Below are 18,043 nucleotides of genomic sequence, written 5' to 3'. Positions count from 1 at the left end.
AGCGGATCCCCGGACATGGCGGAGGTGGCGGACGCCGCTGGCGGCAACCCCATGACGGAGGGTGAGGATGTACGGCAGGAGCGTCAGCGTGTGGAGGCTCTGTGGCGGAAGTGGACTGGCGGCGGCGGCGACGGCGGCACGGCGACCACCGCTGCCGGTCCCGCCGCCGCCGCCGCCGCCGTCCCCGTCTTGGACGGACCGTCGGTGTACGGCGGTTTGGATCTTGCGGATGAAGCCCTCCGCCAGCCCCCGGCGCTGCTGCTGCGCAACGTTCGTAAGGTCTTCCGGGGTCAGGTGCGCGGTGGCGGACCTGGTGCCGGTGGCTGCCCTCCTCCTCCTCCGCCTCCTCCTCCGCCTCCTCCTCCGCCTCCTCCTCCGCCACCTCCGCCACCTCCGCCTCCTAGGGGGGTTAGGGAGAAGACCAACACCAATCAGCAACCACTTCGCACACGTCGACAGCATTGACAGACGAACATGCCTCATCTCTTTACTCTCCCTCTTGCCGTTTGCCTGTTTGCCTGTTTGTCTGTCTGTCTACCTGTCTGTCGGTTCTTCGTTTCCTTCGGCGGCAGGGTGGCGCTTCTGTTTTCTCCCCCGGTGGCGGCGGCGGTGGCGGCGGTGGCCGTGCTGGTGCTGGGCCCTATATCGCGGTCCACGACTTATGTCTGTCTGTCGGTCCCCGAGAGACGCTGGGGTTACTTGGGCCCAACGGTGCGGGGAAAACCACCACGTTGAGGATCATGCAAGGTGAGCGGGCGGGGTAATGGAGCGGGGTTGAGGTAAGGGGGGTTTGGGGGGAGCTGCATGGGGGAATTTTAAAACATAGTCCAATCCAACAAAAGTCCAAAAACGTCCTTCAAAGGTCGGCAATTGGGCCAAGTGTTCGGTAAGGGGTTGAGGCGAGTTTTGTCTTCCTTCCCTACCCCCGACATTGGCCAGCTGATATAACAATTTCAATAGCTAGGATGAGTCATTGGCATCTTGCATGCAATCATACATGTGTGTTTATGTTTGACTTAGATTACACTGTGGGCCGCGAGAGCCGGGGGCCGAAGCCGAAACACAGCGCAATATGTATGTGTATATACTCGGATGTGTAAATACCTATACTAATACATACCTGACTTTGAACCTACCCTCAAGTCCCCAATTTCAATCCGACATGGGCTCAATTCAATCCTTAGGAGGGTTCAACCCCCCACCAAAACCATTCCCCCCCCCAAAAAACATCCCTCTGAAATATATTCTCCCCTGCCCGCACGAAGGCATCTTGGAGCCTAGCTCGGGCAGTGTGTTGGTGTGCGGTGTTGATCTGGCCGCCGAGCCCTCCCGAGCCGCGCAGCTGGTGGGCATCTGCCCCCAACACGACGTGCTGTGGCCCTCGTTGACTGGCATGGAGCACGTGAGGCTCTTCGGCAGGATAAAAGTACGTACGTACCGGGGGTATATGGTGGCTCCATCATGTGTCTCGGGGGGTGCGTCCCCTCCCACCAATATATGTGTTGTGTGTATGTGCCGAGACGAGCCGAGCGTGTGTACGTTTCTTGTTTATGGGTGTTTGGTTTTTTTATATACACACGCTTTGTGTGTCTTTCTGTCTGTATGTTGTATGTGCGTATGTATGCGCGTATACACCTTGGATTGCGTTTTATTACCCCTTCATTGGGGTGTAGTGGGTAGTGGGGGGAATGTGTGTCCGGTGTTCATGTTCCAGAGACTGAGGAGTTCTTTGGTGCTCTCCGGCGGCGGAAGCAAAGCACAAGCAAAGCACAAACGCAGCACAGCAAGCACAGCACAGCAGCCCACCACACGTCGGGCTGTATGTGGTTCTGCACCATTACTCCTCCGTACGCCTCCCCCAGCCCGGCCCTCCCCCTTCTCACACGCACACACACACACACACACACACACACACACACACACACACACACACACACACACACACACGCACACGCTCACGCACACGCACACGCACACGCACACACACACACACACACACACACACACACACACACACACACACACACCCAGCTGCCTCTTTGGCCTTTGCATAGATTTTCCACCCGCCACAACCCCTTCCAAATTCTGGGTTTTAGGGATTACGAGGCTCAGCGCTGGAGGCGGCAGTGGCTGGCGGTCTGGACGAGGCCGGCCTGCGGGATGTAGCCGATCGGCCGGCAGGGTGCTACAGCGGCGGCATGCAACGCCGCCTGAGCGTCGTGTGCGCGCTGGTACGTCCGGCGGCGCTTTCCACGGGTTGGCTTGAAATTGTTTTTGGAAGTTTTAGAGATTTAGTGCGGTTTTAGGTGGCGGGGTTTTAGTTGGGTTTTCAACAGGTTGGAGAGACAGTTATGGATGTGGACTTAGGGTTTAATGTGGGACGGGGTAGGGGTGTTTTGATAGGTGGTTTCGGAGGTCATAATGGTGGTCGTTGAGGTTTTAACATTGCAATAGATGCGCGGCAAATTTAAGCAGGTCAGGTAAGGCGAACTGGTTTTCCCCTAAAGGGGGCGATCTACTCGAGGAGAACTAAAGGCAAAGAACCACTCGCCACATGTCACCTCAGCCTCAATAAAACCAACAATCCTAAAGTAGACCAAGGCAAAGATCTAATTCGTTTCTTGCACGGTTTTATATGGTTTTCCTAATGAGAACGAGAAAAAAACACTACCGCTATCCGCACCACCACCTACAACCTATCTCCTGACTTTCCCCGCCACATACATACTTACATACATACATATATACATACATACATATACACAGGTGGGCTCCCCGCGGGTGCTGTACCTGGACGAGCCTTCCACAGGTCTGGATCCGGCCTCCCGGAGGCTGCTGTGGAAGGTGAGTTTTAGCGGTTTTAGCGGTTTTAGCGGTCTTAGAGAATATGTCATGTAATTAAATGTGTACGACTGTGAGCGGCAACGACGTGAAACAGTGTTGTGTGTAAGTACGTTTCCATGCACCCGCCCTCCTCCCACTTCCCTCCCCACCCGCCCTCCTCCCACTTCCCCCCCCCACCCGCCCTCCTCCCACTTCCCCCCCCCACCCGCCCTCCTCCCACTTCCCCCCCCCCCACCCGCCCCGCCCCGTCAGGCAGTTCTGGCCGCCAAGCGCCGCTGCGCCATCGTCCTGACCACCCACTCGATGGAGGAGGCTGAGGCGCTCTGCGACCGCCTGGGGCTGGTGGTGGGCGGATGTCTGCGCTGCATCGGCAGTCCGCAGCAGCTGATGGCCAGATACAGCTCCTACATGCAGCTGAGGTGCGTGCGGGAGGAAGGAAGGAAGAGGAGGAGGAGGAGAGGGGAAAGGGGGAGGAAGAGGAGGAAGAAGGAAGAAATTTGTTAGTTAGTTAGGGCAGATACACCTTCGCCGTACTGTGACATCGCATAAAGCTCGCGATGTGTTGTTTTACGAAACCCAAAGAACCTCGAAAGAACACGACAGGATCGGGGAAATGCCCACTGATGGAGATCCTGGGTGGGTGGAGAAGACACGTCCCCAAACACACCACCAGTTTCCCCCCAGTTCCAACCTGCACCGCTCAGCTCCATTCCCACCGCCTCCGTACATCCGTACATCCGTACATCCGTACCGGTCCCCGACCGCAGCCCACTTCTACCGACCTCACATCCATTTTCACCCGCACAATCCCGTACACATGCACACGCATGCATACATACATACATACAGACAGACAGACACAACACCTGCACAGACACATACAAACACATACACGCACATTCTCCTTGGAGCAGTCTTACGGTGGCTGCGGGGTGTACGGATGCGAGGGCGGAGGAGTTTGTCCGTACACACGTCAGTGCGGCGGCCAAGCAGGTGCGGGTCAATGCGCGCGCGTGTGTGTGCATGTGTGTATGTGTTGGGGTGTGCGTGTGTGTGTTGGGGCGTGCGTATGTGTGTGTGTTTTAGTGCATGCACGTGTCTGTGTCTATGAATGTAAAACCCTGAGCTGCGGTCCAGTGGCTGCGGTGCAAAACTTTACCCGATGCACAGCGGACACCTCTTCTTAAATATGCCTATGCGGGATGTGGGACTGCTTTCCGCTTTGGCTGTGAATGAGAACGAATGGCTGTGGGGGGTTTTGTCCTAAGTGTGTTTTGCCAATAGACCCGAAATGAAACTCTCGTCTCATTACGATATGTACATACCCGCCACGGTGCCATGTCGTACATACCCGCCACGGTGCCATGTCGTACATACCCGCCGCGGTGCCATGTCGTACATACACAACCTCACAACTTCCCCTTTCTCCCTCCTCCCCTCTGCCAAATCCATTCCTGTTCCGATCGCCATTTGTCAACCCTGGCTCCAAGTAACTACCACTCAACCGCCACATAACCGCCACCCAACCGCCAGGTGTACTGCCTCAATGGCTTCCACAGTTACGAGCTACCCCGCGGTGACGTCAGCCTGTCGGATCTCTTCCGTACAATGGCGGCAGTGCAGGTCGACGATGACGACGGTATCGGGAGCACCACTCACGACGGCCGACGCGGAGAGTACGGCATGGCGGCGCCGCTGCCGCCGCTGCCGGCAGCGGTACTCCAGGCAGGGCACTCCGGGAGGGGCTCTGCCGCCGGGTCAGCCCTCGGAGGCCCTATGGCGCTGCTCGACTGGGCCGTCTCCAGTGCGACTCTGGAAAGCGTGTTTGTACGAATATGTCGGCAGTCAGGAGCTGTTGCGGAAGCGGCGGCGGCGGCGGCGGCGGCAGCAGCAACGACGGGGGGCGGCAGGGCGTGATGTACGGTGCAACTGTACGGCAAATGACTGCTGACCTCGTCGCCATGACGTCCCGCCGCTGTCCTCTCTGCTGGAACGGTTTTTTGAATCTACAGCGCGAGATTGGTCGCCACCGCCGCCGTTACTTGGCCTGGGAAACGGATTTCTGCAAAATTTTCGGCTATATTTTCGGCTATATTTACCGATGCGGCGATGCGGCGGCAGTATGTTGCCCCCCCTGTGTGTTTTCCCCCGCCGTCTGCACGTGAATGTACCTACCTGATTCCGGGCGGCGCTGAAGAGGACCATGAAGAGGAAATTCGATCACCCCAGCCCCCGGTGCAGCACACACATCGGCGGTGGTGCTCCACCGCTTTGTTGGGGAGCGCACCGTGTGCATGTAGGTGCTAAGTATGTATGTTGTATGTATGTATGTCCGTGTTTTGAAGGAAGGTGAATTGGTAGATTATGTGTCATCCGGTGATTGATGATTTGCGGAAGCTTAGGGTTTTATCCTAAAACCCTAAACCTTCCGAAAGATGTAATGGCCTTTGATGGATATCCTCACAACCGCCCATTTCCCCCTATTTACATCTCCCGCACATTTGCAGTTCCCACGCCGCTTCGAAACCTCTAACCACCACCACAACCACCATAACCACCTGTGGGCAAAAGAGATCTCCCATGACTCCAGTTTCACTCCGATCTCACACAGCATCGACCCGCGCCGTTAACTCAGCCATCATCACACACCAGACCTCACCCACCCACCTCAACAACCACCTCAACAACCACCACCACAATCACCACCACAATCACCACCACAACCACCTACATGTGTGACTCCGCCTGTTTTAAGAGGAGTACAACGCTACTAAACAAGAAAAGAAAGCAGCAGAGTACAAGTTCTCACCATGTTGTCCCGTCCCGACACCACCTCCCCCTCTCTTTTCAAGGATCAAACAGGCTCTCCGCAGCATCCACCTCACCGCCCTCCCCCTCCGCCTCCTCCTCTTCCTCCCCCCCTTCCTCCTCCTCCTCCTCCTCCTCTTCCGCCTCGTTGTCGGTTACGTCCAACGCCCGTTCGTACGCTCTCTGAAGTTCCGCCGCCACAGGCCATATTCCTTGTGGATCCAGATCTGGATCCAGGCCCTCAGCCTCGTCGACAAACTCCTCACTGCCGTCGCCGTCGTCCATTAACAAACCTGCGCCGTATTCTGAATTGCCGTACACGCCGTACGCCGACGCATTGGTGTACTCACAGCTGGAATCGACGCGCACCAGCAGAGCGCGCTGTTGATCGTCCGGCTGCTGTACTTGCCGTACATCTTCCGGATCCACACGGCATACATACAAACTGAGGACCTGCAGCACAGAGGACGAAGAGAGCAGGGCCTCTCGCGGGTCAACTAAGTCGCTTTCTGTGATTTAAATTATATATTTTTTAGTTTTGTGATCCAATCCAATCGCAATCGCAATCCAATCGCTTAGAAGAAGACGACATCCTTTGGGAAGGCAGGCAACGAAACGGGATCCAGCGGGTACGGCATGGTACAGCATAGTACGGCACTCAGCCCGTGAGAGACACGGAAGGTAGGAGGAGTGAAGACACGGAAGATACACCGTTCCGGCACCAGTACCACCGCCGCCGCCGCCGCCGCCGCCGCGGCTACTGCGTACGACCCCCCCACACCTGTAGGTTCGGCAGTGCCGTACGCAGCGCCCCCAGGTCTCCGGGCTCCAACGCAAACGCCGCCAGCTCTACCGCCTCCACCGCCGTCCCCAAGGCCGCGAGCTCCCCAAGCCACGCCGCGTGAGGGCCCTCCAGCATCGCCGCTGGGGCGCGACCGAACGGCTGTAGCGCCACGCGCCGCAGCGCCGCTGGCGGCAGTAGCCGCCGCAGCAGCGCCGCCGCCGCCGCCACGTCCTCCGTCCTGTCCACCGCCGCCACCCGCTGTCGGTCTGCGTGGGAGAACTCCTCGCCGACAAGAATCAGGCGAAGGGGCTCGTACGGGGCCACGGCGGCGGCGGCGGCGGCGGCGGAGCCGCCTGACGGCGGCGGCGCCGCCGCCGCCGCTGGAGCAGCGTCGACGGCGGCATGGCGGCTGCCGCCGCCGTCCAGACGATCCACACTTGCCGAAGAAATCGGGAATAGGATGCCGCCGTCGGCAACTCCGTTAGTCGTACGGCGTGTAAGAGTCAGCATCTTAAGGCGCGGCAGCGTCGCCAGTGTTGCTAAAACAGGCACCGCCGGAAGGGACGCGACCTGTGTGATCCAAGATCCAAGATTCAAAGTCCAAATCCGAATCCAGGACAGTCCCCAAAACGGATCAAAAAGATCAGACAGGTATGAAGAAATTGTTCGTCGGTTTTCGATCGACCGTACAAGCAGCATTCGTACATTGGGCGCGTCAGAGCGGCGCGAGAGAGGCGCCACTTGACGAGGGAATGGTAAGGAAGCGAAAATAACCAACCAACTACCCGTTCGGCTACCACTCCAACTACCCAACGAACCAGCCAACCGACCTGCAAGTGCTCCAGGGAAGCCGGCAGCGGCGAGTAATGAAGGAGCGGCCAATGCTGGTTGTGGCGTAGATGTTGTTGTTGTTGATAGTGTTGTTGTTGTTGTTGTTGTTCGTGCTGTAGCTGCTGCTGCTGCTGCGGCGGCGGCGGCGGCGGAGGCGCTTGGTGCAGGTGCTGCGGCGGCGGCGTCAAGAAGGTGCTACAACCCAGGCGGGTCAGCTGAGATAGCGCCGCCAGCGACGGCAGCGCCTCCGCCGGCAGCTCGTACGACACACCGACATCCAAATCTTGAAGCCACGTCAGCGCCGCCAGTGTCGGGCCCAGTCGCCAGTTGCTAGACGCTCCTGACTGCGACGGGATGGAGGCGCCGCCGCCGCCGCCTTCTGCCGCTATACCCGCGCGCTGCCGCATCGCGCCGCCGCCGCCGCCGCCGCCGCCGCTCAGAAAGCGCTCCTGCGGTGATGTTGTCGTTGTTGTTGTTGTGGTGGTGGTGGTGGTGTCGGCCGGTAGGTCAATCCGCAGACGCTTCAGGTTACGTAACGCCTCCAGGCCGAGCAAACGATACGGCGGATCCAGAATCCGGTCGATGCAACTGCCGTACAGCTCAAGGCAACGCAGTTGCGTCAGCGACGCGATGGCTGCGACGGCGGGCGGAACTTCGGTACGACACGACCGACAATCAGGGCGCAGGATGGGGTGTTCGGACAACGGGTCGGCATGGTGACGCGGTCGCAGTGCAGCAGGAGTACGGCAAGTACGGCAAGAAGGATCGAGAGAACCCGGGAGGGAAGGGGAGGGGGTAAAACCGGGGGAAGGATCACCAGCCGAAAAGGTTGCGAATGTGAACAGAAACAGGGATCTAAACTGAAAAAACGGCCGTAAACAGCTCCAAGCGCTTGGACGACATCCAAAAGAAGTGTGTATGCACGGGGGGGGCACCACTTCCCCCACTTCGACCCCAACCATCTGTTCATGTGTGGTTCAACAGGTGGTGCAACATGTGTGTGTGTATTTGTGCCCCCGACGTCCAAGTTGACGGTGGGAAGGGGGGTAGCACCTACCCGCCCGCCCGGCTACTGCCGCCGCCGCCGCCTCCATAGCGGTTGATACGCCGTTCCCCGCCGTCACGGTAGCAGCCGCTGCTGCTACTGCCGCTGCCGGCGGGGATGGCTGCTGCTGTCTGTACTGCTGACGGACGCCAAAGTCCGCCTGCGTCAGCGCCGCAAGTGCCGCGGCGTCCGTTGGCGCCAAAACCCTGCCGCCGCCGCCGCCGTTGCCGCCGCTGACACTGTCACTGCGTCGCTTCAAACATTTGGAGGAGTACGGCTGCGAGCCGTACTTGAAGGGCCCTATGTGCATGTTTGGATCCATGCTGAGCTGCAGCCGCAGCTCCGTCAGGGCCGTACAATAACGGATGCCGTCGCAAGGCAGTACGGAACCGCCGTACAGATGGAGCCCCAGGGCGGCCAAGCGGCCACCGACGACGCGGAGCGCGCCGTCGGCAGCTTGGCTGGCCGCGGTGTCGTACAATTCCAGGGCGAGTCGCTGCAGGGAGGGGACAGCGGCGTCGGCCAGCGCACGGATGCCCAGGGGGTGGTGATGGGGCCCTCGGAGAGCTACGTACGTTGTGCCGTACGCACACGTGTCTAGGATGTCTGCACTGCGACGCGATAAATAGGTTTTGGCCGGAGAGACCGAATGACGGGGTCAAGAAGAGCGCGTAAGGGTAGAAGCTAGAAAAAGTAGAAGAGCGCGTAAAAGGGGAATCGAACCTGGCGGCGTGAGATTTGGTTATCGGAAAGGACGTTTTTTTCCAACCGTCCGCATCCCTGCGCCTCAGCAGGTCCAACTGCTGCTCGCGGCAGCGGACAAAAAGCAAAGCACCACACAAGAACTGCATGGAGCTCCAATTTGCCCATTGGATTGTAACCCACATCACACCGCAGTGCGAATAACGAGACCAGAGGTGGTTGTTGCCTCGGACCGGAGAGGGAAGTTCGTTCCCCTTAGATAGCGTGGGACCGGCCCACTTACACGGCATGCGGGGAGGTTGGCGCGTATGCTGTCACCGTCAGCGCCGTGGGCCGGCATCCGCGATTGATTATGTTTCTTAACGCAACAAGCCCTTTATCCATCGGCTGACCTCTTCGAATTTTGACGTTTAAGGAGGTGCAGAAAGAATCGTGAAGTGCGCGCGCCTGACGGCTGCAGCAGCGGAAGTAAACGAGGTCGCGTGCACCTAGCAGCTTCCAAATGTGAGGTGCTGCATGAAAAACGTCAAATAGGCCTGCTTGGGCCACCTTTCCGGCGGTAAAATGAGGGTGCTTCTCCATCCCAAGTTAATAACAAAATGTAAATATCTCCTTGCAGTTTCGAATTTGCCATCTAAGCATGTACGCGCATGCCGGTCCAGCTTGGCGAAGTCCCTTGTCCCGGAAGCGTTTACAGTTAGTCGTTGTACGGATATAAGATTTTTTTCTATTACACACAGGGAATACCTCAAGGCACATAAAAGTATGTCATCTGAATGAATAAATATGAAAGTTATGTATCGACAACAAAAATTTTCTCACCTGATTGATTACCTGGCTTTGGAAAGTTAAACGTGCTGTTAAGCGTGCAGCACTGCCTGTCTCAGACCAAGGACCAGAGTGACTGATTTCCATAAAAGTCTATTCAAATCTTGATTACTTTAAGGATACCACACACTTGCACCAATACCTTGGTTGGTGCCAAGGGGCGGGCGCAAGGCAACGCCAACCCGGATTTTCCCAATTTTCCAGCAGTACTGAACCTTGTAGAATAATTTAGTTGTATCCTTATTACACCCTCATCATGCATTTTTTTGCAAGGCATATGGATTATTTATGACGGTCAAACTCATCGTCTGACGGGCCTACACGGCTATCAGTAAAACGGGAAGAGTCCTCTACGCCCGCCGATTCGGATATCAAAAGATACAATACGAATAATTGAACAGAGGCACTATACGTGCGGACAGTTTTCGTGTAGCATGCAAGCACCTTGTGCTTGGCAATCCTGGCCTGACGCCTCAGGCTTGCTGCCTAACGTCCTTGTCAATTGGCTTACAAGCACTGTTACCTTGTCGCTGAAAGTGCGTAAACTTTTATGCTGTACGCATGAATTATGCCGGCATCCGTGATTCTTATTGACAGCGTTGGTCATACGTCAACTGTGCTGGCGAGCTGCAAGCCTGGCTGTTACAGCGCCACCTGCCGCAAAGTCGGATAGTAACCGAGTGCCGGGGGGCCCAGGCACGAAAATGTAATGAAGACATTTTCCGGCGTGGCGTCACTGTGCTCTCACGGCACGCATCAGCGAAAAGGAGCAAACAAAATTATAAATTATCAATTTTGCATTCCGAGTTTGTTCCGGTTGTCGTTTCGGACCATCTGAAGGTTATCATCAACAGGTAACTGCGTGTGCTGTTGCTGTGTTCGGCGGCTCACAGCCCGTCTCTGGCCCGTCTCTGGCCTCAGAAAAAATGACGAAGACTGAAAAGCGAATTGCAGCTCCCCCCACATGACGCTGTGTATCGTCATGGCCCCCTTAACCTCCATTGTCCTTTATGTCTCTCCTTCAATGGTTTCACCTTCTTCCCATGCAGCAGCTGCCCGACGTCCCCGCCCTGCCATGCTCCTGCCTTGGCCGCCAGCTTTTCCCTCCATCGCTTGCCTCTGAACACATTTGTTTGAAACAAAACCCGGGAACCCAGAGACACACACACGCACACACACACACACACACACACACACACGCGCGCGCGCACACACACACGCGCGCGCACACACACACACACACACACACACACGCACACACACACACACACACACATACACACACACACACACACACACACACACACGCTTCGGTGAATCCTTTAAACCTTCCTCGCCATGTCCCACTCGCGGCTGAGGTACCTCCGTGCCTCCGCCCAACTTGGGGGACGTTTAAACTTTCAGATTTCCTTTTTGGAACGATATCTTACGTCCCCGCACATGTGCTCTCCGTCGGCCGGATTACGACACTGTACGACGAGCTTCACAGAATAATCGAGCACCTTTCTCGATGCCCGCCAGGATCCCTGGCATTTGGATTTTAAATATAATCTTGCTTTATACCTCTTCAAAGTGGTTACTTTGCATTAAGTGCGATGTAACGTGTCGTACATACCGTACAGTAGGGGAGGGAGCACTGGGGCCCAAAAGGTATCTTTACAAGTTCGGGAGCTAATCGTCGATTTTTGAATATGGCATAGTAATCACATTTCGCACGACAGACACACATACATACGTACATACATACATACATACGTACACACATACGACGATTAGCATCCCCCCGGATGGAAGTGGCCATCATCGGGCACCGCCATCACATGAGAAGGAATTATATCGCCACGGGGTTGAATTATGTTGGTTGGTGGTTGGTGGTTGGTGGTTGGAAGCGCAATGGCGCAGCTCGAGATGCAGCTTGAGAGCCTTGGACAGCGTTTATTATACGCTGTCGCTGGCGCGCCCTTATGACACATCATGTGGCAACAGAAATTTGTGTGTATATCGACAACGCGTGTGCTACAAAACAACATGTACACAACGAATGTCCAAATACGGTACCCTTGCTGCTGTACATATCGTACGAAATATATAAAAAAAAGCTTGCAGCTAATTATATGATATAATTGTATACTGATTCTTTCCCAAAGCCGCCTTTTTTCACCGTTATCACACCACGCACCGCCGTGATGGTGACGTCACACTGACTTCACCATCAAAAGCATCCCGTACGGCATTCCGTACACGTAACGGCGACTTAGCGGCAATTAGAGGTCGTGGCGTCTGCCGGTTCAGGTGAAGGGCGGAAATAACGGAGCGTATTTTTACGGACGAAAGTCCTCGCCTCCAGAGCTATGCGTGTACCCCTGCTCCTGCACTACCATTCAAGGGGCCCCCCGCCAGTCGCCGAGTGAGAATTGACAAGTCCATGCCGTCCTGCGAGTGTGTGCGTCCTCGCGTGTGTGTGTATGCGTATGTCGTACAAGGTCTGGTCGGCAGCCCCGGCGGAAATATGGGGATAGCGCGGGGAATCGTTCTCGGGTAGAACGGGGCCAACATCCCTCTTGAGAGCTTCACACGCCGCTGTACCGGCAGGGTAAATTCAGCGTACAACACCGATAGTACGGCACCTCAGTACGGTATTAACTTGGGTACGGCATTAACTCTACAATCAACTTTTGGGCTCCCTCTGCATGCCGCAGCATGCTAGCACTTCCACTCGAGGACTGAGGACCGTACGGCACAAAGCGATAGCGGCGGTGGGTGCGGCGGCGGCGGCGGCGGCGGGGTGTCGTATCGTACGGTGCGCGTTGGCGGGGGATGGGGGAAATGGGGATGAGGGGGCGGGAGGGAGGGCGGGAGGGTGCGAAGAAACACAGAGAGCGCAAACACATACACACACACGGCTGCTCGCAGCCCCAGCGGTCTAGCCTTCGCCGCCCACATCGTTGTTGACACCGCCGCACAGCGCACCCTCTGGCGGCTTGGGTCGCATGTTTCCCTTCTATGAACGACGTTTTTGACACGACACGACTTCTGGAGAACTCAGAAACCGATCGCCATTATCATTTAGCACCATCATCAGCATCAACATGCATCAACACCTTTTTTTATTGAAGACGGGGCAAAAAACAGTCACGATAAAGTAAGCATATGCAAACAGACAGCACTAAAGCAAGGGTAGATCCACATCGCGGCGGATGGCAAGCACTTAGTTTTTATCGTTTTTTCGGAAGGGATTGTTTGCAACTTCAGTAAAAAGCGACGCACGCACGCGACGAGACTGCAACGATAGCACTTTCAAATTTTCTCTTCTTTTAGTTACAGAAAGTCTCAGAAAGTGAAGGTCATCACTGTTAACAAGGGTTTCTAGGAGGTGAAGGTCGAATATGTGGGAAGATATCAGTCAGCGACTTTAGGGCGATTTAGGGCGACTTCGCCCCCCGTCCTGGTGCAAGGATGAGAAGCCCTTCTTCCGGCCGCAATACTACCGGCTCATCGACGTCGCCGCCGCGGAGAGTTCGATGTCAACGTAAGGTCGCGGCTGACGTCAAATGCCGCATCGCTTCCCAAATCGCTCGCTGACTATACTGACACAACGAGTCAAATCCTATTCAGTGTTCGTACCTTTGTACGATGTCATCACCACAGCCCGCACCAGTCTGTTTTGGCCCGTCATGCACTCGCAGCTCATCAAGAACATATACACGCACACATACGTATACACACATACATACATACATACATACATGCAAACTCAGTGCGTGCGCGCCAGCACCATTCCGCCCTCAATTAATGCCGTACAACTGGAAAGCCTTCTCCTCTGACCGCGCCTTCTTCATAACATTACAAAGGCGTTTCGTACCGCCTCCGCGTTCCGTTAATCGCGCGTATATGAAACATGGCTATCGATCCGCCGTCAACGTTCCGTTTCGTGTGATCGCATGATCATCGTAGTATCAGTAGTAGTCGTCGGGATGGTAGCGACCCATCGGGATGCATGCAGCGTCAGAACACACTGAAGAGGATATAATTAGATTATATGTGTGCAAGAGAACTTCGGAGAGATTTCGTCTCTTAGATTCCCTCTAGTTCTTAGGTCACCAACCAAAACGTTCTTCCTTACTGATACGCCCGCGGGTTTTCGGCGTACAACACACGGCCCCAGCACTTGACGATCTCCACGAACGGACCGTAGCCCTTGCCGGCCGTTTCGAGGCGGTTCGCGGTGATGAGAATACCCTGGGATACCTTGAGCGCCTCAGGCAGGTTGTTGACATCTGCCGTCGGGGGAGGATTCTGGTTGATGCCGCTCTTGACAGCGGGGATGTCAATCCTGAGCTCCGAGCCGCATGGGACTCTATTGCTCGTGACGTTGTAGATGACGGGGCCGATGGCGCTCTCCGGGAAGCTCCCGGTGGGCTTACCCGTCCACTTAATCAGTTGGACCTGGGCAGAAGGGCGGGCGGTGGAGGAGGAGGGCGGTGGAGAAAGGGGGGCAAAGGCGGGAGGGAAGGCACATGGTCAGTGGAGAGGTGGAGAGGTGGAGAGGTGGAGAGGTGGAGAGGTGGAGTGGTGGAGAGGTGGAGAGGTGGAGAGGTGGAGAGGTGGAGAGGTGGAGAGGTGGAGAGGTGGAGAGGTGGAGAGGTGGAGAGGTGGAGAGGTGGAGAGGTGGAGAGGTGGAGAGGTGGAGAGGTGGAGAGGTGGAGAGGTGGAGAGGTGGAGAGGTGGAGAGGTGGAGAGGTGGAGAGAGGGGGACTCCAGCCAAAAAAGTTTCAAGGGGTGGACGTGATGCTGTAGCAGACACCCAAGTGATGATATTGATGACGATTGTAATGCTGGTAAAATTCTCTCAGCCCCGGAGCCAACAAGTCCGACAAGACCCATATGTCCATATTTATACGTGCACACACACACACACACACACACACACACACACACACACAGACACACACACACACAGACACACAGACACACAGACACACAGACACACAGACACACAGACACACAGACACACAGACACACAGACACACAGACACACAGACACACAGACACACAGACACACAGACACACGCATACACGAATGAATATTTTCACAACGGCTTTGCACGGAATTTCCTACGGAATTGGACGACTTTGCGTACGGCCCTGTACGGCCGTGTACGGCCGTGTCTAGCTACTCAGCAGCTCACCAGCTGGATGTTGGGGTTCTTGACCTGCTTGATGGTCAGCGCGGTCAGCTGCACGGGGTCCTTGAAGAACAACGCCACGCTCAGCTGGTTCGCGGTTGCCTTCCAAGCCCGGTTGCAGTTGGCGCAGCGGTCAGGGCAAGGTGCCTTCCGGCGGAAGACCTGTTGCAAAGCACGAGCGACGGGAGGGCGAGAGGACGGGAGGCGCGCAGGAGGAACTCTGAATAATGAAGATTTTATAGGATCAGAAAGTCATCATGCAAATAGTGCTGAAATTGCAAGAGCACAAAGGGGGGCAGCAGCCGTAGTGCATGCACTCTTCTCTTCCGCGATTTGTTACCGTCCAGTACATACATATGGTGCCACAGGGGCCCCCCCCCCTTTCATCATCTAGCGAGTCCGCGTGCCAGCGTGTTAGCTACCTACCAGCTGGAGTGCAGACTTAGGCGTCAACTGATCGCGGAAGTCGTCGTCGTCGTACCAGACCAGAGACCTGGGGGTAGGGGCACATCACCAGTCAACGGTTAACTGTCAACTGTCAACTTCTGGCGTGGTTTTTGCGTCGATCGTTTTTGCGTCGAAGTACGAGGTATATATAGTCCGGGCCCCCCCACTCGTTCAGTTATGGATGTCTACACTGTGGAGGAGGGAAAGGCGGCGGCGGCGGCGCTTGCGTGCCGAAAGGAAGTTGACGTACAGTCCATGCACGAATGCCCCGGACAAGGTGACTGTACATGCGTCATTACACACGCACATTCGTACATATATGCACGTGCGGTAAAACGCAATGCACACTGCGAACAAATCCACACTGAAGCCTCCTGAATTAGGATATGTATGACAACCGGAGCGGTACGGCACGCCACACATGCGTCCGTACCGTGTCTTGCCGCGAGCTCCCATGGGCAAGATACTCTCGAAGTAGGTGATTGGAGCCACCGGCAGCGGCGGCGATGGCACCGGAGGCCGGGTTAATGAGGGTGTGAGGGGGTTGGGTTGGGCTGGCGGCGGTGGTGACGGCGGGGGTGGTGACGGCGGGGGTGGTGACGGCGGCGGCGGCGACGGCAGTGAGGGAGGCGGCGGCGACGGCGGCGGTGGTGATGGCGGCGGCGACGGCGGCGGTGGTGATGGCGGCGGTGACGGCGGCGAGTTCGGCGGCTTCGGCGACGACCGTGGGGACTTAGGGGGGCTCGGGGACTGCTTGGGGGCCCGAGGTGGCGATGATGGCCGCCGGCCCGGCTGTGGCGGCTTCGGCGGCGACCGGGCTGGTGGCGGGTAGGTGACGGTGGCGGTCTGCAGGAAACGCCGTACAATCTCTTCCGTGCCGGCAGCGGCGTCGGTGGCGGCCTGCAGTACATTGTCCAGCGTGTGCTGCTGGTCCAGGAGAGACAGAGAGCTGCCCTGCGAGGGAGCGGTGTAGGCACCTGTACGGCAGATTACGGCACAGGAGTGTGTGGGGTTGAGTGTGTGAGGAAAGGAGCTGTACAGGCCTTATTGAAGTTCAACTACACGGTGATGGTGGTTGTGGTGTCTTCAGGTACAAAGCGGCGGCAGCCGAACGGCTCAACTGTCAACTGTTTTATAATTATAATAGTTGCCTTAATAGAGATGAAACTGACAACTTTGGCATTTCTGCTCTAAGGAAGCCGCGCACCGTTTGCGAAGTCGCGGATCAGCTTTGCAAGCAAAGAACTCCACAGCGGCTGCTCGCCATCCTGCCAGCTGTAACCCAGCCACACAACAGCTCCTGAGATGCCAGCCTTGCCAAAGGCCTGCATCGAAGAGCGAAAGGTATTAAAAAATGCGTGCGGTTCGTAAAGTTAAGCCGACTTGGCTTCGACAACAGATTGGATAGCCTGAGCGCGACTGGACAACGAGCAGCTGAAGAAATCAGTAATAATGGCTAACTATCAGGCCTTTAAAAAAAACTGCGAAGATTCGCGGACCGTACCTGAGCTACAACTTTGCCATTGTCGCCCTCCACCGTGTACAAAGGAATTGACGTTGATGACTCGTCCTGGTGTTGGCATGCAGAGTAGGAAGAAATGACGCGTGCGTTTTCCAACGTCGCCGGCCATGCATCTTCAGTCTCCGGAAGGAACTGGAGCGCCGCGGAGCCCAGAACCGGCTGGCCGATAGCGACCATATCGTTAGAGCCCATCGAAAGACATGATTCCCATTCGCCTGCGTTAATAAAATACATATTTCAAGGTCTGAGATGGAAGCATGCAGGTGCGAACTTTTAATGCGCCCGAATAGCTGGGCCGCCCGACAAAGTAGACCAGAAGTAGGATGGAACATAAAACATGATACAGTAAAGGACAGGTAATCGTGGCTAATCGTGGCCAAGAGTCTCCACCAGTTTTCGCTGTGCAACATCTTACCTGTGTATCCCATAGCCTTGGCGACGAACTGCGGAACAGACTCGCCCCGGTTGCTGCTCGAGTCAAGCAAGACGACAAGGCCGCCATTTGCGACGAAAGACGCAATCGCGTCCATATCTTCGGCCGAACTGTAAGGAGCTGGCCCGTTTTGCGCTGGAATTACGTAGGCACTAGGTGTCTTGTCTCCAGAAAGGTTAGGCTGTTCGTCCTCAGACCTTTCTACATTGAATCCCAGCGCCTCAAGCTGCTGAGCAAGCTTATAGGTGCTGCCATCCCAGTTATGGTTCAACACGTCCTTCGCCTCGCTCATGTACACCGACACAGTCGTAGACGTGGCATGATAAAAGCAGAGTCCACATACCAAGGACAATAGGAGGAAATGAGACATGGCGCCCGGAGCAACGGGCTTGAAGGGTGGCATTCGACCAAATTGCGACTTGCTGTCAAGTTAGGTCGGCTGATATGTCCTGACTTGAAAATTGATTATATACGAATATCAGAGCTGGAAGAATTGCTCCAGCAGTCTTGCAAGAAGCTCGCTGGCTATCTTCAACAGCGATGCGCCTGATCATACAGGTGGCAGAGTAGTTGGATCGCTAATAATCTGGTGTCCGGGGCACTTAGGTGTGAG

The 18,043-nt window shown here is 56.1% G+C and overlaps 3 protein-coding genes across 3 annotated transcripts; 1 reads left to right on the top strand and 2 right to left on the bottom strand.

Annotated features, from left to right (window-relative positions):
- Window positions 1-635: 635 nt before the first annotated feature.
- VOLCADRAFT_43681 (uncharacterized protein) lies at window positions 636-3,243 on the top strand (the record flags this gene model as incomplete). The annotated part of the gene is made up of 5 exons (XM_002951577.1): window positions 636-760; window positions 1,282-1,426; window positions 2,097-2,231; window positions 2,767-2,844; window positions 3,097-3,243. Coding segments are annotated over 5 exons (630 nt in total), but the record flags the coding sequence as incomplete, so codon positions are not given.
- Window positions 3,244-6,409: 3,166 nt separating this feature from the next.
- Window positions 6,410-9,929, bottom strand: VOLCADRAFT_92142 (uncharacterized protein; the record flags this gene model as incomplete). The annotated part of the gene is made up of 4 exons (XM_002951496.1): window positions 6,410-7,006; window positions 7,267-7,919; window positions 8,325-8,808; window positions 9,837-9,929. The coding sequence occupies 4 exons, from the start codon at window positions 9,927-9,929 to the stop codon at window positions 6,410-6,412; spliced, it is 1,827 nt and encodes a 608-aa protein (XP_002951542.1).
- Window positions 9,930-11,484: 1,555 nt separating this feature from the next.
- Window positions 11,485-18,043, bottom strand: VOLCADRAFT_105152 (uncharacterized protein). Its single transcript, XM_002951495.1, has 7 exons — window positions 17,413-18,043; window positions 16,980-17,212; window positions 16,683-16,800; window positions 15,909-16,452; window positions 15,455-15,521; window positions 15,032-15,190; window positions 11,485-14,288 (listed from the first exon to the last, which is right to left on the bottom strand). The coding sequence occupies exons 1-7, from the start codon at window positions 17,831-17,833 to the stop codon at window positions 13,962-13,964; spliced, it is 1,869 nt and encodes a 622-aa protein (XP_002951541.1). The 5' UTR covers window positions 17,834-18,043; the 3' UTR covers window positions 11,485-13,961.

Source organism: Volvox carteri (genome assembly GCF_000143455.1).
Source record: "Volvox carteri f. nagariensis unplaced genomic scaffold VOLCAscaffold_24, whole genome shotgun sequence".
In the NCBI taxonomy this organism is placed as follows: Eukaryota; Viridiplantae; Chlorophyta; class Chlorophyceae; order Chlamydomonadales; family Volvocaceae; genus Volvox; species Volvox carteri.
Note: the sequence above shows the minus strand (reverse complement) of the source record. Positions and strands in the feature narration are given on the sequence as shown.

Excerpts from the sequence above, each read along its gene's own strand:
- VOLCADRAFT_105152 (XM_002951495.1), bottom strand. The coding sequence starts at position 17,833 with ATGCCACCCTTCAAGCCCGTTGCTCCGGGCGCCATGTCTCATTTCCTC. Across the intron at positions 15,522-15,908 it reads GGAGCTCGCGGCAAGACACG|GTCTCTGGTCTGGTACGACG; the intron begins GTACGGACGCAT and ends CCCTACCCCCAG. Across the intron at positions 15,191-15,454 it reads CTAAGTCTGCACTCCAGCTG|GTCTTCCGCCGGAAGGCACC; the intron begins GTAGGTAGCTAA and ends GCTTTGCAACAG.